Here is a 24,343-nt window from a genome sequence, read left to right on the forward strand (position 1 = left end):
AGCGCTGAATTCTCTTAGCTTTTGCTTGTCTGTAAAGCTTTTGATTTCTCCATCGAATCTGAGTGAGAGCCTTGCTAGATAGAGTGTTCTTGGTTGAAGGTTCTTCCCGTTCATCACTTCCCTTCTGACCTGCATACTTTCTGCTGAGAAATCAGCTTACAACCTTTTGGGAATTCCCTTGTATGTTATTTGTTGCTTTTCCCTTGTTGCTTTTAATATTTTTTCTTTGTCTTTAATTTTTGTCAATTTGATTACTATGTGTCTTAGCATGTTCCTCCTTGAGTTTATCCTGCCTGGGACTCTCTGGGCCTCCTTGGACTTCTATGACTGTCTCCCTTCCCATGTTAGGGAAGTTTTCAGCTACTATCTCTTCAAATATTTTCTCAGGTCCTTTCTCTCCCTCTGCTCCTTCTGGGACCCCTATAATGTGAATGTTGGTGCATTTAATGTTGTCCCAAAGGTCTCTTAGGCTCTCATCATTTCTTTACATTCTTTTTTCTTTATTCTATTCTGCAGCAGTGATTTCCACCATTCTGTCTTCCGGCTCACTGGTCCATTCTTCTGTCTCAGTTATTCTGCTATTGATTCCTTCCAGTGTATTTTTCATTTCAGTTATTGTATTGTTCATCTCTGTTTCTTCTTTAGTTATTGTAGGTCTTTGTTAAACATGTCTTGTAACTTCTCTATCTGTGCCTCCATTCTTTTTTGAAGAACTTGGATAATCTTTTCTATTATTACTCTGAATTCTTTTTCATGTAGATTGCTCGTCTCCACTTCACTTAGTTGTTCTTCTGGGGTTTTATTTTGTTCCTTCATCTGGGACATATTCCTCTGCTGTCTCATTTTGTCTAACTTTCTGCGATGTGGTTTCCGTTCTGTAGGCTGCAGGGTGGTAGATCTTGCTTCTGCTGTCTGCCCCCTGGTGGGTGATGCTAAGAGGCTTGTGCAGGCTTCCTGGTGGGAGGGACTGGTTCCTGACCACTGGTGGGTGGAGCTGGGTCTTGTCCCTCTGGTGGGCAGGGCCGTATCAAGGGGTGTGTTTCGTGGGTAGCCATGTGCTCAGGAAGACTTTAAGCAGCTGTCTGCTAATGGGTGGGGTGGGGCTGTGTCCATCCCTGTTGATTGTTTGGCCTGAGGCATCCCAGCACTGGAGCCTACAGGTTGTTGGGTGGGGCAAGGTCTTGGAGACAAAATGGCAGCCTCCCGGAGTGCTCACACCAAAGAGTACTCCCCAGAACCACCGTGTCTTGTCACCGCACTAAGCCACAGCTGCCCCACCACCACCTCTGCAGGAGACACTCCAATATGAGCAGGTAGCTCTGGCCCAGGCTCTTATGAGGTCACTGCCTTTTTCCCTGGGTCCTGGTGCACACAAGACCTCGTGTGTACCCTCCAAGAGAGGAGTTTCTGTTTCTCCCAGTCTTGTGGAATTCCTGCAATCAAACTCCACTAGCCTTCAAAGCCAGATTCTCTGGGGGCTCCTACTCCAGTTGCCAGACCCCCAGGCTGGGGAGCCTGACGTGGGGCTCAGAACTTTCACTGTTGTGGGAGAGCTTCTGTGGTATAATTATTTTCCATTTTGTGGGTCACCCAAATTTTGTGGGATTTGATTTTATTGCAATTGTGCCCCTCCTACTGTCTCACTGTGGCTTCTTTGGATGTAGGATATTCTTTATGGTAGGTTCCAGTGGGTTTTTTTTTTTTGTCTATGGTCGTTCAGCAGTTGTTATTTTGATGCTTTCCTAAGAAGAGGTGAGCTCACGTTCTTCTCTGCCATCTTGACTCCATCTCCTCTGGCCAACGCTTTTGATTTTAAAAGTAATGGTAACCGAGATTGGTTCAAGATGGCGGAGTAGAAGGACGTGTGCTCATTCCCTCTTGCAAGAGCACAGGAATCACAACTAACTGCTGAATAATCATCGACAGGAAGACAGTGGAACTCACCAAAAAAGATACCCCACATCCAGAGACAAAGGAGAAGGCGCAATGAGACGGTAGGAGAGGTGCAATCACAAACAACTTGTGGGTGGGCAACTCACAAACTGGAGAACAACTATACCACAGAAGTCCACCCACTGGAGTGAAGGTTCTGAGCCCCACGTCAGTCTTCCCAACCTGGGGGTCTGGCAACAGAAGAAGGAATTCCCAGAGAATCGACTTTTGAAGTCTAGCAGGATTTGATTCCAGGACTTCAACAGGACTGGGGGAAACAGACTCCACTCCCGGAGGGCATAAAGTAGTGTGTGCACCAGGACCCAGGGGGAAGGAGCAGTGACCCCCTAGAAGACTGAATCAGACCTACCTGCTAGTGTTGGAGGGTCTCCTGCAGAGGCGGTGGACAGCTGTGGCTCACTGTGAGGATACGGACACTGGCAGCAGAAGTTCTGGGAAGTATTCCTTGGCGTGAGCCCTCCTGGAGTCTGCCATTAGCCCCATTAAAGAGCCTGTAGGCTCCAGTGCTGGGTCACCTCAGGCCAAGCAACAGGGAGGGAACTCAGCCCCATCCATCAGCAGACAAGCGTATTAAAGTTTTACTGATCTCTGCCTAACAGGTCAACACCCAGCTCTACCCACCACCAGTCCCTCCCATCAGGAAGCTTCCACAAGCCTCTTAGACAGCCTCATCCACCAGAGGACAGAGAACAGAAGCAAAAAGAACTACAACCCCACAGCCTGTGGAATGAAAACCACATTCACAGAAAGTTAGACAAAATGAAAAGGCAGAGGACTATGTACCAGATGAAGGAACAAGATAAAACACCACCAGAAAAAGAACTAAATGAAGTGGAGATAGGCCACCTTCCAGAAAAAGAATTCAGAATAATGATAGTGAAGATTATCCAGGACCTTGGACAAAGAATGGAGGCAAAGATCGAGAAGATGCAAGAAATGTTTAACAAAGACCTAGAAGAATTAAAGAACAAACACCTAGAAGAACTAAAGAACAAACAAACAGAGATGAACAATACAGTAACTGAAATGAAAATACACTAGAAGGAATCAATAGCAGAATAACTGACACAGAAGAATGGATAAGTGACCTGGAAGACAGAATGGTGGAATTGATGGTGGTGGAACAGAAAAAAGAATGAAAAGAGATAAAGACAGCCTAAGAGACCTCTGGGACAACATTAAACTCACCAACATTCACATTATAGGGGTCCCAGAAGGAGAAGAGAGAGAGAAAGGACCAGAGAAAATATTTGAAGAGATTATAGTCAAGAAGTTCCCTAACATGGGAAAGGAAATATCCACTCAAGCCCAGGAACTGCAGAGAGTCCCAGGCAGGATAAACCAAAGGAGAAACACGCCAAGACACACAGTAATCAAATTGACAATAATTAGAGACAAAGAAAAATTATTAAAAGCAACAAGGGAAGAATGACAAATAACATACAAGGGAACTCCCATAACGTTAACAGATGATTTCTCAGCAGAAACTCTACAAGCCAGAAGGGAGTGGCACGATATATTTAAAGTGATGAAAGGGAAGAACCTACAACCAAGATTACGCTACCCAGCAAGGATCTCATTCAGATTTGAGGGAGAAATCAAAAGCTTTGCAGACAAGCAAAAGCTAAGAGAATTCAGCACCACCAAAACAGCTCTACAGCAAATGCTAAAGGAACTTCTCTAAGTGGGAAACACAAGAAAAGGACCTAGAAAAACAAACCCAAAACAATTAAGAAAATGGTATTAGGAACAAACGTATCAATAATCACCTTAAAGGTGAATGGATTAAATGCTCCAACCAGAAGACAGAGGCTCATTGAATGGATACAAAAACAAGACCCATATATATGCTGTCTACAAGAGACCCACTTCAGACCTAGGGACACATACAGACTGAAACTGAGGGGATGGAAAAAGATATTCCATGTAAATGGAAATCAAAAGAAAGCTGGAGTAGCAATACTCATATCAGATAAAATAGACTTTAAAATAAAGAATGGTACAAGAGAAAAGGAAGAACAGTACATAATGGTCAAGGGATCAATCCAGGAAGAAGATATACAATTATAAATATATGTGCACCCAACACAGGAGCACCTCAATATATAAGGCAAATGCTAACAGCTATAAATGAGGGAATTGACAGTAACAGTAATAGTGGGGCACTTTAACACCTCACTTACACCAATGGACAGATCATCCAGATAGGAAATTAATAAGGAAACACAAGCTTTAAATGCCACAACAGACCAGACAGATTTAATTGATACTTATAGGACATTCCATCCGAAAACAGCAGATTACACTTTCGTTTTTTTATTTTTTATAAATTTATTTATTTATTTATTTTTTATTTTTGGCTGTGTTGGGTCTTCGTTGCTGCACGCAGCCTTTGTCTAGTTTCAGAGAGCGGGGGCTGCTCCTCGTTGAGGTGCACAGACTTCTCACTGCAGTGGCTTCTCTTTGTTGCAGAGCACAGCCTCTAGGCACACGGGCTTCAGTAGGTGTGAAACAAGAGCTTCAGCAGTTGAGGCTCACAGGCTCAGTAGTTGTAGTGCACAAGCTTAGTTGCTGTGCGGCATGTGGGATCTTCCTGGACTAGGGATCGAACCGTGTCCCCTGCATTGGCAGGCGGATTCTTAACCACTGTGCCACCAGGGAAGTCCCTACACTTTCTTCTCAAGTGCACATGGAATATTCTACAGGATCAACCACATCTTGGGTCACAAATCAAGCCTTGGTAAATTTAAGAAAACTGAAATCATATCAAGCATCTTTTCCAACCACAACGCTATGAGATTAGAAATAAATTACAGGGGAAAAACATAAAAAAAAAACAACACATGGAGGCTAAACAACACATTACTAAATAACCCAGAGATCAGTGAAGAAATCAAAGAGGAAATCAAAAAATACCTAGAGACAAATGACAACGAAAACACGACCATCCAAAACATATGGGATGCAGCAAAAGCAAAGTTCTAAGAAGGAATTTTATAGCAATACAATCCTATCTCAAGAAATAAGAAAAATCTCAAGTAAACAATCTAACCTTACACCTAAAGGAACTAGAAAAAGAAGAACAAACAAAACCCAAAGTTAGTGGAAGGAAAGAAATCATAAAGATCAGGAGCAGAAATAAAAGAAATAGAAACAAAGAAAACAATAGCAAAGATCAATAAAACTAAAAGCTGGTTCTTTGAGAAGATAAACAAAATTGATAAACCTTTAGCCAGACTCACCAAGGAAAAGAGGGAAAGGACTCAAATCAATAAAATTAGAAATGAAAAAGGAGAATTTACAACAGACACTGCAGAAATACAAAGCATTCTAAGAGACTACTACAAGCAACTCTATGCCAATAAAATGGACAACCTGGAAGAAATGGACAAATTCTTATAAAGGTATAATCTTACAAGACTGAACAAGGAAGAAATAGAAAATATGAACAGACCAATCACAAGTAATGAAATTGAAACTGTGATTCAAAATCTTCCAACAAAAAAAGTCCAGGACCAGATGGCTTCACAGGTGAATTCTATCAAACATTTAGACAAGAGCTAAAACCCATCTTTCTCAAACTCTTCCAAAAAATTGCAGAGGAAGGAACATTCCCAAACTTGTTCTATGGAGCTACCATCACCCTGATACCAAACCAGACAAACATATCACAAAAAAAGAAAATTACTGACCAATATCATTGCAGAATATAGACACACAAATCCTCAACAAAGTACTAGCAAACAGAATTCAACAACACATCAAAAGGATCATACACCATAATCAGGTGGGATTTATCCCAGGGATGCAAGGATTCTTCAAATCAATCAATGTGATACACCATATTAACAAATTAAAGAATAAAAAGCATATGATCATCTCAATAGATGCAGAAAAACTTTTGACAAAATGCAACACCCTTTTATGGTAAAAACTCTCCAGAAAGTGGGCATAGAGGGAACCTACCTCAACATAATAAAGGCCATATGACAAACCCACAGCAAATATCATTCTCAATGGTGAAAAACAAAGCATTTCCTTTAAGATCAGGAAGAAGACAAGGATGTCCACTCTCATCACTCTTATTCAACAGTTTTGGAAGTCCTAGCCATGGCAATCAGAGAAGAAAAAGAAATAAAGGGAATACAAAATTGGAAAAGAAGAAGTAAAACTGTCACTGTTTGCAGATGACATGATACTATACATAGATAATCCTAAAGATGCCACCAGAAAACTACTAGAGCTAATCAATGAATTTGGTAAAGTTGCAGGATACAAAATTAATGCACAGAAATCTCTGGCATTCCTATACACTAAAAATGAAAGATCAGAAAGAGAAATCAAGGAAACAACCCCATTCACCACTGCAACAAAAAGAATAAAATACCTAGGAATAAACCTACCTAAGGAGGTCAAAGACCTGTACTCAGAAAACTATAAGACACTGATGAAAGAAATCAAAGATGACATAAACAGGGCTTCCCTGGTGATGCAGTGGTTGAGGGTCTGCCTGCCGATGCAGGGGACACGGGTTCGTGCCCCAGTCCGGGAGGATCCCACGTGTCGCGAAGCGGCTGGGCCTGTGAGCCATGGCCGCTGAGCCTGTGCGTCCGGAGCCTGTGCTCCGCAACGGGAGAGGCCACAACAGTGAGTGGCCCGCGTACCACAAAAAAAAAAAAGATGACACAAACAGATGCAGAGATATACCATGTTCTTGGATTGGAAGAATCGATGTTGTGAAAATGACTATACTACCTAAAGCAATCTACAGATTCAATGCAATCCCTATCAAATTACCACTGCCATTTTTTACAGAACTAGAACAAAAAAATCTTAAAATTTGTATGGAGACACAAAAGACCCCGAATAGCCAAAGCAATCTTGAGGGAAGAAAATGGAGCTGGAAGAATGAGACTCCTTGACTTCAGACTCTACTACAAAACTACAGTAATCAAGACAGTATGGTACTGGCACAAAAACAGAAATATAGATCAATGGAACAGGATAGAAAACCCAGAGATAAACCCACGCACCTATGGTCAACTAATCTATGACAAAGGAGGCAAGGGTATATACACAGTGGAGAAAAAACAGTCTCTTCAATAAGTGGTGCTGGGTAAACTGGGCAGCTACATGTAAAAGAATGAAATTAGAACACTCTCTAACACCATACACAAAAATAAACTCAAAATGGATTAAAGACCTAAATATAAGGCCGGACACAATAAAGCTCTCAGAGGAAAACACAGGAAGAACACTCTTTGACATACATCACAGCAAGATCTTTTTTGACCCACATCCTAGAGTAATGGAAATAAAAACAAAAATAAACAAATGGGTCCTAATGAAACTTAAAAGCTTTTGTATAGCAAAGGAAACTACAAACAAGACAAAAAGACAAACCTCAGAATGGGAGAAAACATTTGCAAACAAATCAGCGGACAAAGGATTAATCTCCAAAATATATAAACAGCTCATGCAGCTCAATATTAAAAAAGCAAACAACCCAATCAAAAAGGGGCAGAAGACCTAAACAGACATTTCTCCAAAGAAGACATACAGATGGCCAAGAAGCACACGAAAAGCTGCTCAGCATCACTAATTATTAGAGAAATGCAAATCAAAACTACAATGAGGTATCACCTCACACCAGTTAGAATGGGCATCATCAGAAAATCTACAAACAACAAATGCTGGAGAGGGTGTGGAGAAAAGGGAACCCTCTTGCACAGTTGGTGGGAATGTAAATTGATACAGCCACTACGGAGAAGAGTATGGAGGTTCCTTAAAAAACTAAATATAGAATTAATATATGACCCAGCAATCCCACTACTGGGCATATACCCAGAGAAAACCATAATTCAAAAAGACACATGCACCCCAATGTTCATTGCCGTGCTATTTACAATAGCCAGGATCATGGAAGCAACCTAAATGCCCATCGTCAGATGAATAGATAAAGAAGATGTGGTACATATATACAATGGAATGTTACTCAGCCATAAAGAGAAACGAAATTTGGTCATCTGTAGCGACGTGGATGGACCAAGAGACTGTCATACAGAGGGAAGTAAGTCAGAAAGAGAAAAACAAATATCGTATATTAACACATATATGTGAAACCTTGAAAAATGGTACAGATGAACTGGTTTGCAAGGCAGAAATAGAGACACAGATGTAGAGAACAAACGTATGGACACCAAGGGGAGAAAGCAGGGGTGGGGTGGTGTGATGAATTGGGAGATTGGGATTGACATATATACACTAATATGTATAAAATAGATAACTAATAAAAAAGAAACAAAACAAAACAAACAAAAAAAGCAACAGTAACCTCTAGGACAAGAGAGTCCAGGGAGGAGAGGCCACAGAAAAAAAAAAATGGAACTCTGGAGAAGTTCCAAGTTAAAAGCTGGATGAACTCAGAGAGCTGGGCCTTCCTTGCCTCTCTTATGGAAAGTCTTGTGGAAGCTTCACAGGAGTGATGTTCTCGGCATCGCCACTCACGCTTCACAGCTACAATTCACCTTTGGGCATAGTCATCAAGGTAAGTGCAGTAGCCACACATTATGGCCCCCTTCCTCCTTCCTGAATATCAGTATTTGCTGAAAAGAAACATTGATCCCAGCTCACGCCCACAGGCAGCTTAGCGCATCGGCCCATTGACAGCGCTTCTCTGCACGAGGCCTGGAGGAGCTGGCCCCACCTAACACACTTCATGTTCCAAAGCCAGTATTACAGCACATTCTACCCCTACTGGGTGACCTGAAGAAACACCTGAGATGGGTGTATATGTGGGGTATACGATGGGAAGTAAACTCAGCTCCCAACAAGCATGCCTGTGGCTCCTTGAAGAGGGGAAGAAGAGGTAACAGAGTGCTAAAGTTTGGGCCACCTGGTCTTTCATCTCTCTACCAACCTCATGCTAAGGATACCTCCAAGAAATAAGCACCCCCCCCCCGCCCCCAAATAACAGCAGTACACATTTTGGCATTTACTATGGGCTATGCACGCTACCTACATTCAGTCCACTGAATTACCAGAGAGCCCCAGGACCTGGTCATTGGTCTTCTTACACATCTACATCCTCCCTCGCTGACCTCATCTAGTTCCATGGCTGGAAATACCTACATGCTGACAACTCTCAAACCTGTATCTTTAGCTTCATAGGGCAAACGGCCTTCTTGACACCTTGCCTTGGATGTGCAATGAACATCCCAATATTAACATGTCCAAAGTCAAACTGTTAATTTCTGCCCTATTCCGGGAAATGCTCTATATTCCAAATCGAATGACTTCCCCCCATTTTTATTATTATAACCCTAGTCCAAGGAATATCTCTGTGCTTGTCCGCTGCCTTCTGTTCTTTTTCTCCCACATGTTCTAAAATGTAAATTATATTATCTCCCTGCTTAATTCCCTCCAATGGAGTCCCACTGGATGCAGAGTAAAATCCAATCCAGGCAATCTATCAAGGTTGCCTCTGTAGCAGGGCTTTGAACTTGCTCTTCTCTCCGCCTGGAACTGTTCTTCCTTATTGTTACATGACAACCCCCTTTTCAACATTCAGCATCTTCACTCCAATGACACCTCCTAAAAGAGACCTTCAAGGTCTCCCATATCTTATTTTTGTGCTACCATCTGCGTTGTTCCTGACTAACAGTGCCTGGTAAGTAGCAGGAGCTCAACAGACTGCTGCAGAATAAATACTCTTCATGAAAGTCCTGTGGGGAAACAGTTACTATCCCCATTTTGCATTTGAGGAAGGTGAGGCTTAGGGGGTTATGTAATTTGCCCAAGATGAGAGAGATGATCTATGCCCAGAACCTGAGCTAATATGTTAACTTTCTGTTCTTTTGGGAGAGGGAAGAATAGTACTTAGAGGGCTCTTTCGGATAATCTTCACATCTGTAAGTGAGAAACAGGTCTATTTATCTGGATCCCCAAGGCAGCAGCTTTCCAATAGCTTGCTTCTTGGATTACAGGGAGAAGGGTGGCAGTATAGGAGGGCTTAGGGATTCTTCTTTTGATTAGCCCCAAGGGTCTGAAACAGAAGTAAGGTTAACATCATCCTGTAGCACCTGTGGTCACCATTTTAGAATCCAATGTGAGGACTGTGCTCTAGTTGAAAAAGGGCTGACTTTTTTTTCTGCTATTTAAAGACACCACTGAGTATTTTGGGGTGTGACTGAAAGTTTCATATTAAAATAATTATTTCAGTAAATATTACTAAGGAACAATTTTTGAAAAACTGTGAAAGAAAAAATATCTATGAATGCACAATTGGAATGCACATGTGAACACACTGTGTTTAAAAAAAAAAACAGCTGGTAAAACAGAAAAGGTTGAGACTGAGGATAAAAAGAAGAGAAACCAACAGGTAGTTAAGCAGTATTGTGACTACAAGGGTAAGCTGTCCCTCCAGAGTAGATGGAAACAATGGAGGCGAGGTGCTGAAGTTGTTCCTTCAAGTCTTCCAGGTATGATAAGAGATTAGCAAAGATTGTGACCATTAACTGATCCCACCCCTATCTCCGCTGTAATTAATTTGGTATCTAATCTTTGCTACTCTTGTTTTGTCAAATGAACATAATTACTGCCATCTAGAAAGAATGATAGATCATCACCAAGTCGGCTGATACTAAGGTTAATAAGCCTACATTTTAGGGTAAACTTTTACCTGTGGGGTATCTACAAACCTCGAGAGGCTATCACTGGCTTTCTCTCACCTTGCTTTACACAGGGATGGCTTTGTAAATTCCTTTGCTTCAGATCAAGGTGCATTTCTCTAGACTTATTTGGGATATCCAATTTTGAGATAAAAATACAATATGAAAAAAATTCTGTGAAACGGAGCACGTGCAAAGCTTCTCCAGGTGGGGTGTTCCTACCCCAACATGGCCAGGGAAAGCTTTCTAAGGTCAAAGGTAAGTGATATATCAAGAAGAAACCCCAGAGTGGAAACTAGTGGGCAAGTGCACCAGCTTCCCCTAAAGTAGCATCTTTCTCTGTAGGAGAGTGAATGCCACCTCTGTTTCTTTATTGCCAAATAACTCTATAGTCTTGCCTGAGGAGTCTGAAACTGAACAGTAACCCTGAGTCCATTAGCTCCATCTCCCCTAGAAAAAAACCCTGCTCCTCCTCTTGCCCAACCTGGACCAATTATTAGGCCACAGTCTAGACAAATACCCAAGCTAGAAACCTGGAGTCATACTCTCAGGCGCTGGACACTGAACAATGAAGGAAATACTTCTCTTTGCCTTTCTATGGGCAAGGCCTCATGCTAGGTCATAACTCACTTCAAGAACACAAAACCCTGAGTCTCTGGAGGCTTCATAATACAATACAAAGGTACATATAATTTCAGCTATTTTTAGGGGTAACATTGTATTTTGGGGCATTTTATCTGTTAAAATAAACATTGCTCCATATTTGCTTAGAAAAGAATAAAAAGCTATGGGGTATTCTAAATTAGAAAACATCGTAACAAAAGATTAAAATGAGAAACTTTGAAAGAAAAAAACTAGCCTGGGATTATAAAATTAAAAGCACAGGAGATGATGCTTCTAGGACTCAAATTAATCCCAGTAACTGGAGGCTTGGGTTTTAATGCATACAGTGGGGGAAAGTATGGAAAGGACCAAGTAGAATTTCTAGGAGGTATAGCCATCGACATTAAAACTTGATAAATGAGTTAAATAGCAGATTAGACACAGCTGAAGAGAGATGTGATGTACACTGAAAGAATCTGCAAAGAAAGGAGACAGCAGTGGAGAGAGGCATCATAACAGGAACAGATTAATTCACATCTCATCATTTTTATGGTATATATGAATTAGTGTTTTCATCATTATTCCCATTAAATTTAGTTCTTTAATTCCACAGATACCTCACTGGATTAAATGAGATCATGCACATAAGGTGTTAATACAATGCCTGGCATCAAGTAAGTTCTCTATAACTGCTAGCTGTTCTTTCTATTGTTCTAAGGGGATTTGAGCAGGCCACTTGGCTTCTCTATACCTCAGCTTCCTCAGCTGTAAGATAGGGATAAGAGTTGCCCTATCTACCAGGGTTGTTACAGACAGCTAATAGGAGGATGAATGTGAAACTGTTTTTTAAATTGTGGAGAGTAACAGCAGTTGAGGGGTGGGCTCGGGGAGATGTTGGGGACTGAGATAATGATGTATAATTTCCCTCTCTCTCCGTCAGAGCAGAGCTAATTGGGCCAAACTTATGGGTCTGTGTGCTCCATGGCTATGTGATCACAGCACCTTCCTGAGTACTTGTTTTTATGTTCAGCACTGTGCTTATTAAGCCCATTACCACCACCTAGCCACACTCTTCATACTGAAATCCGTATCTGACATTTCTAAGAGTGATTTATGATTTAAAAATTTTTAGTATTAAGCTCAAGAACTTTCTAACCTTTATCCCATACCTTTTCGGACGGTAACTGGAGACTGCACAGCCTTTCTTACTGCCCCTTTGGCTCCACCAGCTTTCCTCTGTATGGTAAAAGTAGCAGTTCCTATAAAGACAGGCAAACTTCTTTAGCCTTCCATATGCACCTTTCATGTTGTAAGTTCTTTGAGGACAGAAATCTTCTGCTTAGTAGGGGCCCAATAAATGGTGGTTGATTTGAACCAAGAAAGCAAAACAAAAGTGCAGATGAAGGAAGGGAAAGTCTACTTTGAGACTTGGTATCCTTATAGCACAACCACAGACCTTTCTCATATGGCAAATGTGCCCTGGCAACTGGAAAAGCCAGGTGTATAAGCCTATTTCCAGTAAATACCTAGACAAAATGCGAAGAGAATGATCAACTAAGGTTTCTTAAATTCCAGGATTAGTAGCAACTATTTACTGTTTGTTATGCAAAATGTTTTATGTTATGATCCACAACAGCTCTATGTGGTAGGATTTAAGAAACATCTGAGAGCACAAAGTGAGCGGCAGAGCTGGGCTATGAACCTAGGCCTGGATGATTTCAAAGGCTAGACCTATTATTTATGCTTATAATGCCTCTCAGATACTTATCATATAGTCCTTATATATTGTTTTTGACAGAATTAAACACAAAACAAGCAAAAAAAAAAAAAAGAAAGAAAGAAAACTCTTAAATTTAACAGTTTGCGCACGGGGCTGAAGAAGTTAGCCAAAAACTGTATACTGCTTTATAGAAGACAGATAGTTGGGACTTCCCTGGTGGCACAGTGGTTAAGAATCCGCCTGCCAATGCAGGGGACATGGGTTCGAGCCCTGGTCCAGGAAGATCCCACATGCCACGGAGCAACTAAGCCCGTGCGCCACAACTACTGAGCCTGTGCTCTAGAGCCCGAGAGCCACAACTACTGAAGTCCGCGCGCCTAGAGCCTGCACTCTGCACCAAGAGAAGCCACCGCAATGAGGAGCCGGCACACCACAACAAAGAGTAGCCCCTGTTCGCTGCAACTAGAGAAAGCCCGTGCACAGCGATGAAGACCCAACCAGCCAAAAATAAATAAATAAATAAATTTAATTTAATAAATAAATAAAAGACAGCAACATATAGTCAAACTCAAAGAATTTTCAGGAAAACTTCTTTTACAGAAGAACTGCAGGGAATTTTTAAATCTTGATGGATCCTCACTTCCCACCTGTGCAACAACTAAACTTGCCCCAGCGGGCTCATGTTGTCTGTGTCACTGACTGGAAGAGCCCGGTTTCTCCCACTGCCACTGAATGTTGTCAGGGGAATGGCTGGGTTCTGGATGTGGCAGAGGCAGTCAGGGAGGTCAGTGTGTTCACAGTCCCTCAAGCTGCCTCTCCTACCTTTGCCTTGGAGGTCCAGGAAGCTGAGTGACAGGTCAGCTCAGGTAATAGTTAGGCATATGGTGTTCTATGACACAGTATAAATACTACAATACCTGCCCATTAATATTCTTGAACAATAATTAGTTTATAAATAGCTATTTTTAAGCAGAAAAGCTAAATAGCCTTTTTTTCCCATTTATCCAGTTATTCAATTATTTCATTTGTTCAATGTGAAGGGGTAACACAGATGTAGAAAGTGTTGCTACCCTCAAATCATTTAGTCTATCCTGGGACATAACCAAGTTTATAAGTAACTACAACATAAGACCTGTTGCAGTAGTGCCTCAAGAAGGGCAGAAACACATGACTGAGGGTTCAGAGGACAAAAAAAATAACTATATTAGTTACCAATGCTACTATTTGTCTCTAATATTCACAACTACCATGCAAGTTAAGTATCAGCCAGTTAAAAAATGAAAATATGGATGTTAAAATTCATTACACTGGGCTGGAAGAGCTAAAGAATTAAAATTAGGGATGTCTTCCAAGACACGGAGGGGAGGCATTTAAGGTATAAGGGAAATTTTCAAGGCAGGAATGGGAGCACACAGCATGTGTCTGGAAAACAAGCCTGCAAGTGCTATGGATCATCCGGATTATATGCGGAAAGGAGGCTAAGGAGGCAGAAGGGGAGGACACCTTAAAGGCCAGGGAGAGGGTTTGGACTTATCTGTGTGGGGTACGGGTCACTGAGGACTTCTGAGTCTCTGGGCAGCAGGAGCATCTCATCAAGCATAGCTCAGCAAGGACAGGTAAGGGGACCAAAGAGGGCCAAGGCCTCAGCCCAGCCAAGTGCAAGGTAACAATACAGGCCTGACATTGGACAGGTCCAAGAAAAAGACATATTTCCACATAATCCAAGACTTTTCCATCTGACATTAAGAAACCGTGATTCAAGTTTAAAATCTTTTCCAATTTTGGATATTTCTTTTATTTAATTTTGGTAAATGTATCAGGTATAAAATAAAACTTAAAAAAAAATTTTAAATGGTTACTATTTTGAAATTCTAGTTTAAAAAAGAACAGTGTTTTCTTATTGTAATTCATCAATCAAAAGCAAGAGTTAACGAAACTATAAAGTTCCATCAAAAAGACTGCAATATACGGATACTTCAATTTTCTCAGTTAACGTGCATACTGAAGCTCAGGTTCTAGGTGTGGAGGCTCTAGACCCAGACTGGGTTTAAATCTAGTCTCTACCACTTCCTAGATATCTGATCTTAGGCAGTTATTTCAACTTTCTCTGCCTTGGCTTTCTCTTGTTTAAAATGGGAACATAATAGTACCTTTCTCACAGAGTTGTAATTCAAGTGCTTAAATGGAACCTGGCACATTAGTTATTATTATACATTCTTAGCTGTACATATGTATACTACATGTTAACTATGATTATACATTTTAAAACAAATAAGTATGTTTTACTTTAGTAATCAAAACCCACATATGGCAAAATGAACTAAAGGAAGGCTAGTAATAAATAACAAATACTCTATCTTCAAATGTGGAAAAGAATATTCAAAAAGGGTAAAAACGATACTATTTCAACCTGCTCCTGTTCTATTCCTGCTCTATTATATATCCATCCTGAAATCTATCAGAACTTGATTTGTAAAAATGCCTACATCTTTAGCCACACAAAAGAAACAGATTCCCAAATAAGTCATATCACACAGAACTGACTGTTCAAATTCTATTACAAAAAGGCCATTAGTTTAAAAAGATTCCTAGGGTCTTCTCATTTCAAAGCAATAGAACAAAATCCCAGTACCGCTCTTTATCAATCCCTTGCATTCTGTTGAAATGGGAACTGCTTTTCACTAAGATTTACAACTTTTACTAATGAAAACACAACTTTGGAGACAAGAAAAAATAGGTCCAAATTACACAAGATAAAAAAAAAGTTTTCAGTCTTACCACATGGCCAGGGTGAGCCTTGAGTTTGCCCCAAAAGTCTCCCCTTTTGGGTATAACTTGGTTTGATGGACATATATCTGACTTTTCCAGGTCTATGTATTGGAAAATTGTGATCATGTCGATTCTCTCTAAAGTAGAAATTACACAGTTACTATATTCCTAGAATCTTCTATCAGTGATAAACTACAATATTTCAAAAGATGTAAATTCCAGCTCAGACTAATACATTCATTTTGTACCTCAGTGATACATTCAGTGTATAATTCTCCTCATATCTCAAACTTCACTCATTTTTTTCCAAAGAAATTGTTTTTATCTCTCTATCCATTTCAAATGCTCTATACATTTGGCAGTTATTTATATTAAATACCATGCATTATTCTAGGAAATATTCAAGGGGAGTCTCTGCTCTTTTGATTACACCCCAAATTACACACACACAAGTAATCTGATTATGTCTAGCTTTGTGTCGGGTAGCATTTCCTCTAGGCTCTTAAGTTACGTGATTATGTTTACAATCCTAATCAATTATTTTGCCAAAGGTGGTAATTTTTAACAACACTATACTATCAATTCATTTCCTCCTTATGGGTCATTAACAAATATAATTTTGTGTTTGTTTGCCATATATAAGAAACTTTACACTTGGGTACTTTTCTTTAGTATCTATGTTTAATTAATTCTTGCCTAATGAACTAATATCCAAACCTAATGCAGGTCATTAATTTAAGAAGAAACATATAACAGTATCTACAATTGAATCAGCAATAACTGGGTGGGAAGAAGAGGAAGAAGTGGTAAGCTGGTGATGACTATCTGTTTCTTCAAGAATGGAGCCAAGCAGAGAAACAGGGGAGCAGTTAGGAGGCAAATTACAGAAGGAATTATTAACAAAAACTACAGAAAAGAAGAAAACAGGATTGAATGGATATAAAAATTGTATTAGGCATACAGAAGTGCTTTGTTATATCTTAATTAGACATTTAATGCCATTTTTGTCTTTTTCCTTGGTGATTAAAACTAATGAAGACCTCATAATTACGGCACCATTTTCCCCTTCACTTTATTATCATAATTCAGAACAAGTCCACTGAACTTGAGTCACAACAGCGCTTCACACTTATCACGCTTGACATTATCTTGCCAAATGACGTGCCAAACCTTGTCTTACCCTCTTGGAGAAAGGGAGCGTTGCCTTCTGGGAATTTGAGCAGGTCTGGGTTTGTTAGGCAATGGTTTCTGTGCAGTTGCTGGAAGCTGTACTGATTCAGATAACAGTTCATTCATCAGACTGTATGCTTGTGAGATTCGACAACTATAGTGGTCAGAGAGCAGCAATCTTTAGAGAAAGAATTAAACAACATTTAGTAAAAGAGTCACTTTCAGTTCATATTTCTAGAGGGAACATAGTGTTCAAAGACCACCTAGCATTTATTTTCTTCCATGCATTTCAATACAAATTCAAATTTCAGATTTCTGAAAACCATTAGGAGGTATTATTAAAGGCACCTGTAGTTATGGCCTTTGGGGTATTTTCAAAATGCACATACGTATCTGGATTGGGAGAGGGAGGGGAATAGCAGAAATAAGGTATAAAAACTGAATGGAATAAATAATATTTGAAAGCAAATTCCAAAAATGGCTATTGGAGTCTAATGATTTTCCTTGCAGTTAGCTCCCATAATTTTCTGTTTATCAACAAAAATGGGACTACTATGCAAACCAGAATCCCTAAGGCAGTATCTACGGCCTTGAGTGAGCAAGCAAGAGAGAGAATGATCAGGGTGCAACCACCAAAATCACCTGTCTTTTTCGTGCTTCATCTTTTGTCTCAGCCTGATTTCCCTTGAAGTCATGTAAAACTGCACAAGAAATAACTAGTTAGTTCATTACGGTTCAGTTCAAATAATTAAACCATTATGACCCTTGGAAAACATGAAAATTCCACTAATATATTTTAACAGGAAGTTAAAACATAATTTTGTTATTTAGTAAACAGTACAAAACACTGTCATATTTGATGAAGCTTCCTACCCCAGCACAAAATATGAAAATGTTAAATGAAAGCATCATGTAATTAAAATAAAATCCAATTTAATAAATGGAATGCAAAGTCTGTTTTAGTAGTTAAACTAATGTATTTTCTCAAAAGGAGAGATCCTTATCAGCTGCATTTAAAATGGAAAATAGGAACATTTTAAGGATGGAGACACCCACACTTTGTACTCTTATGATTAATCTCACCAAGAGCTTGGCTGATAAAAGCAGAAATGAGTCAGACATTTAAAACCACCACTTTAATGTTTTAAAATGTTTACCAGCAACCTACTATAGTGGGTTCATTGTGACTTGTAAACTCTTCAAAACGTATGCACCATGGGGTAAACTGGCCAACATCAGCTATATATGTCTTATTCCAGAACATTAAGAGTTACTGTTGAATTACTAATGAGGGTAAGTCCTTTCACATACAATTGTGTATATAAAAATGTACGCGCAGAAGTGGATTCACTTTCTCAAGGTCCTATACAGTAGTCAACAATAAATTTAAGGTCTTATTGATTTCTGATAAAAATGAAAACGAAAATTTTAATTACATTAACCCCTCACTAGTTCCATACCTTTACCCAAACAGAAGCTAAAAATAAACAATTATCTGTGATACTGAAGGAGATGTCACAAAGTCTATGAACAGAACAGTCCCAATGCCCTCAGAGTTCATTTATTCTAAATTTGGATACAATTCTAACCATCTGGGGAATCTGCTTGGCTGACAGGAAGGGTGATATGCAAACTCATCCTCCGTGGGGTAGAAGAGCACATATATACACACACACTGTAAGATTCTGGTCTTCGAGTAGCCCTGCAGGTCATTACCATGTCCCCAGAGCTATCAACAAAATGTCATCTAGCATCAGCATGCTCTCTCCAGACACAGGTAAGTAAATTACACTCTTTAAATAATAGTTCACCTACTTTTGCACCATTTGGTGCTGAAATGTGACAACCTGGAAAATTCACTTACAGAATATGTTCCCCTCATGATGCTGAAAAAAGATGAAGTGCTATTATATTTTATTTCAGTTGACAAAGTAAAAGATAAACTGTAATCCAAGTGTAATCTAAATGTGAGTTTCACAGTTATGTAATCATAAAAGGAACACTGCTTTGTTTCACCTTCTGAAGAAAAACACTTCTGACCTGGCCATGGTGATGTCCATAGTTAGGGCTCAGGAAACAAATGTTGACAGTTTAAAGGACAGTTGAAACACACACACAGAAGTGCCACTGCTCTGTTGGTTCATAACTGGACCACACTTTAATAGATTTTTTTGTAGATAACTTATGGAGAGAAAATTGATTTTTAAAACAGCTTTACTACACACACAGTTGTTCAACTGCCACTGACTTTCATTGAAAATTAAGGGAGTGACTCCAACTGGTCACCCAACCCCTCGACCTCTTCATTTGGTTAAAATGCTAGAGCCACGGGACTTCCCTGGCTGTCCAGTGGTTAAGACTCTGTGCTCCCAACGCAGGGAGCCTGGGTTCAATCCCTGCTCAGAGAACACTATCCCACACGCAGCAACTAAGTGCCCGCACGCCACAACTAAGACCTGGCGCAGCCAAATTAATTAATTAATTAATTAATAAAAAATAAAATAAAATGCTAGAGCCATAATTAGCCTCAGGGAGAAAAAATAATCTAAGATAGTTCAATAGAACATGGTTTGTAGAATTCCCTGCTACATTTTGTTAAGGTAATTTCTTAACTTTTCCAGACTTAAGTAAAATGCTGACTTTTCTATCAAACAAAAAAATGCATCCAAATTATGTTAATCCTTTTCTTGAATACTTGCCAGGAAAACAATTACACATATTCTGTGGTAATTCCATTACCCTTGATACTGCAGACTTACTGGGTTGCTCCTGGGGCAGAAAGGATGATATTCTTGCCCTCTCTTTTCTGCTAGCTGATTTAAGTACTCTGCCATTCTTTCTTTTCGTTTTCTTTTCATCCAGACTTGAATCTCTTTTCTCTCCTTCTCAGTTCTTTGTGGACGTCTACCAGAGGAATGCTGAATCCTAAGAAATTTAACAAGCAGGGCATCACCTGATGTTAAATTTGTTATGGAGATAAAAAGTATCACAACTAAATACTGTTTCTTTGGACAGATTCTGCCCCATCTTGAAGAGTCATACACTCATGATGTCTAATCAATTTGCTACAACCTGTCCCATGAAATCCACTGACAATGATCTCAGGTCACTGACAGCCTCTTCAGTCTTCATCTTACTGCACTTCTCTATAAATTTGGTACAACTGGCTTCTCCTTCCTGCTTTAAACTCTCTCTTACCTGGGTCTTTCTCTAACTCTCAAAACACGATGCAGCCTCTTAAACTGGTGCCTTTCTTCTCTGCTCACCATGAGATATTAATGTCTTTAAAGGTTCTGGTTTGGATTTCTTCACTTATAACCTATTTCTGGACTATCTCAATCACTTCCAAAACTTGTACTACAGAGATGACTTCTAAACTGATGCTTCTCTGGATCTGGCCTCACGTTTGTGTCCAGGCCGCACCTCCCAAGGGCCAACCCGAGCTAACAACCGAGTGTGGCAGGGATGTTGTGGCTGGCCCCGATCTAGAGACTGGACTCCTCTGATGGGCGATTTTGGCATGCTGTCTCACCACTGACCCAGCTGAAACACACTTAGAGCTACACTATACTCTGGGATTGCTTACCCAACCCTCTCTCCTTCACTGGCAGGGGTCAGAACTGCATTGGGATCTGATGCCTCGCCACACTTCTGATTATTCCCTTCACAGGCATTTCTCTCAGTAAATCTTTTGTACATCTAATTCCATCTTGGCTTCTACACAAAGAGTATTAAGAGTGGCCCAAAAAAACAGGTGTTGTAGACGGAGATTTGGGGCAGACTCATCACCAAGTATGCGAAGAAGACACCATCCTAACTGGAAGATGGGTCATGCATACAGACGATGTGGCTGATACTGAACACCTGCTTTCCTTCTGAGAGACTGGACTCTTCGTACATGCCAGGCAGAGGGTACCCTACCCAACCAGCCCCCAATGAATCAATAAGCGAAAAGGCATATGTATCCCAAAGAAGCATAAGTAGAAGAGGCAGCCTTTATTCTATCAGGAACGAGTTCTGGGCCCAGGAAAGGCTACAAGGAAAAACATTTTAACCTAATGTCCCAAGGAAAAGCTATTTAAAATGTATTCTAAGGGTTCATATTTAGAGTAAAGTACTATGAAATAAATCATTAATGCTTCTAAGAAGAAATAGGATTAAATCTATGTTGTACTCAGGGTGATGAGACCTTGGGAAAACTCAAAGGATACAGATGTGCTGTATTAGTTACATAAACCAGTCTATATATTGGAGGAGGGGGAGGAATGACATACACACCACAAAATATATTTACAAAGAAAAAAATCTACTTTAAGCTTTGAATTCGTTTCTTAAAAAATCAGAAAATTAGAAATCAATTAGAAATCAAATACAGGAAAAACAAACTGTAAAAAACAAAAACACATGGAGGCTAAACAGTGCACTGCTAAATAACCAAGAGATCACTGAAGAAATCAAAAAAATTAAAAAACACCTAGAAACAAAGGACAACGAAAACACAATGATCCAAAACCTATGGCTACAGCAAAAGCAGTTCTAAGAGGGAGGTTTATAGCAATTCAAGCTCACCTCAAAAAACAAGAAAAACTTCAAATAAACAATCTAACCTTATACCTAAAGCAACTAGAAAAAGAAGAACAAAGAAAACCCAAAGTTAGTAGAAGGAAAGAAATCATAAATATCAGAGCAGAAATAAATGAAATAGAAACAAAGAAAACAATAGCAAAGATCAATAAAACTAAAAGTTGGTTCTTAGAGAAGATAAACAAAATTTATAAACCTTTAGCCAGACTCATCAAGAAAAAAAGGGAGAGAACTCAAATCAATAAAACTAGAAATGAAAAAGGAGAGATTACAACTGACACTGCAGGAATGCAAAGCATCATAAGGGACTACTACAAGCAACTGTATGCCAACAGAATGGACAACCTGGAAGAAATGGACAAATTCTTGGAAAGGTATAACTTTCCAAGACTGAACCAGTAAGAATTAGAAAATATAAACAGACCAATCACAGGTAATGAAATTGAAACTGTAATTAAAAATCTTCCAACAAACAAAAGTCCAGGAAGAGATGGCTTCACAGGCAAATTCTATCAAACATTTAGAAAAGAGTTTTAACACCTATCCTTCTCAAACTCTTCCAAAAAACTGCAGAGGAAGGAACACTCCCAAACTTGTTCTACAGGGCCACCATCACCCTGATATCAAAACCAGACAAAGATATCACAAAAAAAGAAAATTAGAGACCAATATCATTGATGAACATAGACGCAAAAAATCCTCAACAAAATACTGCAAACAGAATCCAGCAACAGATTAAAAAGATCATACACCATGATGAAGTGGGATTTATCCCAGGGATGCAAGGACTCTGCAATATATGCAAAAAAATCAATGTGATACACCATATTAACAAATTAAAGAATAAAAACCATATGATCATCTCAGTAGACGCAGGAAAAGCTTTTGACAAAATTCAACACCCACTTATGATAAAAACTTTCCAGAAAGTGGGCACTGGGGGAACCTAACTCAACATAATACAGGCCATATACGATAAACCCACATCATTCTCAATGGTGAAAAACTGAAAGCATTTCCTCTAAGATCAGGAACAAGACAAGGATGTCCACTCTCGCCACTCTTATTCAACATACTATTGGAAGTCCTAGCCACAGCAATCAGAGAAGAAAAAGAAATAAAAGGAATACAATTGGAAAAGAAGAAGTAAAACTGTCACTGTTTGCAGATGACATGATACTATACATAGAAAATCCTAAAGACGGCACCAGAAAACTACTGGAACTAATCAATGAATTTGGTAAGGTTGCAGGATACAACATTAATGCACAGAAATCTCTGGCATTCCTATACACTAACAATGAAAGATCAGAAAGAGAAATTAAGGAAACAATCCCATTTACCATCGCAACAAAAAGAATAAAATACCTAGGAATAAACCTACCTAAGGAGACAAAAGACCTGTACTCAGAAAACTATAAGACACTGATGAAAGAAATCAAAGATGACATTAACAGATGGAGAGATATACCATGGTCCTGGATTGGAAGAATCAATGTTGTGAAAATGACTATACTACCCAAAGCAATCTGTAGGTTCAATGCAATCCCTATCAAATTACCAATGCCATTTTTCACAGAGCTAGAACGAGAAATTTTACAATTTGTATAGAAACACAAAAGACCCCGAAAGCCAAAGCAATCTTGAGAAAGAAAAATGGAGCTGGAGGAATCAGGCTCCCGACTTCAGACTATACTACAAAGCTACGGTAATCAAGACAATATGGTACTGGCACAATACCAGTGCCAGTATCAATGGAACAGGAAATACAGATCAATGGAACAGGATAGAAAGCCCAGAGATAAACCCACGCACATATGGTCACCTTATATTTGACAAAGGAGGCAAGAATATACTTGGAGAAAAGACAGCCTTTTCAATAAGTGGTGCAGGGAAAACTGGACAGCTACATGTAAAAGAATGAAATTAGAACACTCCCTAAAACCATACACAAAAATAAACTCAAAATGGATTAAAGACCTAAATGTAAGGCCAGACACTACCAAACTCTTAGAGGAAAACATAGGCAGAACACTCTAGGACATAAATCACAGCAAGATCCTTATTGACCCACCTCCTAGAGTAATGAAAATAAAAACAAAAATAAACAAATGGGACCTAATGAAGCTTAAAAGCTTTTGCACAGCAAAGGAAACCATAAAGAAGATGAAAAGACAACCCTCAGAATGGGAGAAAATATTTGCAAACTAATCAACTGACAAAGGATTAATCTCCAAAATATACAGCAGCTCATGTAGCTCAATATTAAAAAAAACAACCCAATCCAAAGATGGGTGGAGAACCTAAATAGACATTTCTCTAAAGAAAATGTACAGATGGCAAACAAATACATGAAAAGATGCTCTCAACATCACTAATCATTAGAGAAATGCAAATCAAAACCACAGTGAGGTATCACCTCACACCGGTCAGAATAGCTATCATCAAAAAATCTAAAACAATAAATGCTGAAGAAGGTGTGGAGAAAAGGGAACCATCCTGCACTGTTAGTGGAAATGTAAATTCATACAGCCACCATGGAGAACAGTATGGAGGTTCCTTAAAAAACTAAAAATAGAACTACCCTATGACCCAGCAGTCCCACTACTGGGCATATACCCTGAGAGAACCATAATTCAAAAAGAGTCATGGACCACAACGTTCACTGCAGCTCTATTTACAATAGCCAGGACATGGAAGCAACCTAAGTGTCCAGCGACAGATAAATGGATAAAGAAGATGTGGCACATATATACAATGGAATATTACTCAGCCATAAAAAGGAACAAAACTGAGTTATCTGTAGTGAGGTGGATGGACCTAGAGTCTGTCATACAGAGTGAAGTAAGTCAGAAAAAGAAAAACGAATACCGTA

The 24,343-nt window shown here is 39.5% G+C and overlaps 2 protein-coding genes across 26 annotated transcripts in view; one reads left to right on the plus strand and one right to left on the minus strand.

Annotated features, from left to right (window-relative positions):
- The window catches only part of NIPBL (NIPBL cohesin loading factor), a 215,050-nt gene extending 206,774 nt beyond the window's left edge, over window positions 1-8,276 (plus strand). For all 11 annotated transcript variants that reach the window (XM_089908775.1, XM_089908777.1, XM_089908774.1 and 8 more), the window contains one exon: window positions 1-8,276. This exon is cut by the window's left edge and continues 21,214 nt beyond it. The gene's annotated coding sequence lies outside the window, so the exon portion shown is untranslated.
- CPLANE1 (ciliogenesis and planar polarity effector complex subunit 1) overlaps window positions 1-24,343 on the minus strand; it is a 128,814-nt gene that overhangs the window by 6,786 nt on the left and 97,685 nt on the right. For 8 of the 15 annotated variants that reach the window (XM_089908766.1, XM_022599055.3, XM_022599104.3 and 5 more), the window contains 5 exons: window positions 19,644-19,809; window positions 17,527-17,585; window positions 16,895-17,062; window positions 15,724-15,851; window positions 12,395-12,484 (listed from right to left, as the gene is read on the minus strand). In XM_089908766.1, the coding sequence (XP_089764892.1) occupies window positions 12,395-12,484; window positions 15,724-15,851; window positions 16,895-17,062; window positions 17,527-17,585; window positions 19,644-19,809 (611 nt within the window). Of the gene's footprint in view, window positions 1-12,394; window positions 12,485-15,723; window positions 15,852-16,894; window positions 17,063-17,526; window positions 17,586-19,643; window positions 19,810-24,343 lie in introns of those variants that run through there. The other 7 variants (XR_016392626.1, XM_089908768.1, XM_022599083.3 and 4 more) reach the window with 4 other exon arrangements.

The sequence above is a fragment of the Delphinapterus leucas genome, chromosome 3, assembly GCF_059928025.1.
Source record: "Delphinapterus leucas isolate spDelLeu-1000000601 "Yukka" chromosome 3, BTC_Dleu_Yukka2, whole genome shotgun sequence".
NCBI classification, from domain to species: domain Eukaryota; kingdom Metazoa; phylum Chordata; class Mammalia; order Artiodactyla; family Monodontidae; genus Delphinapterus; species Delphinapterus leucas.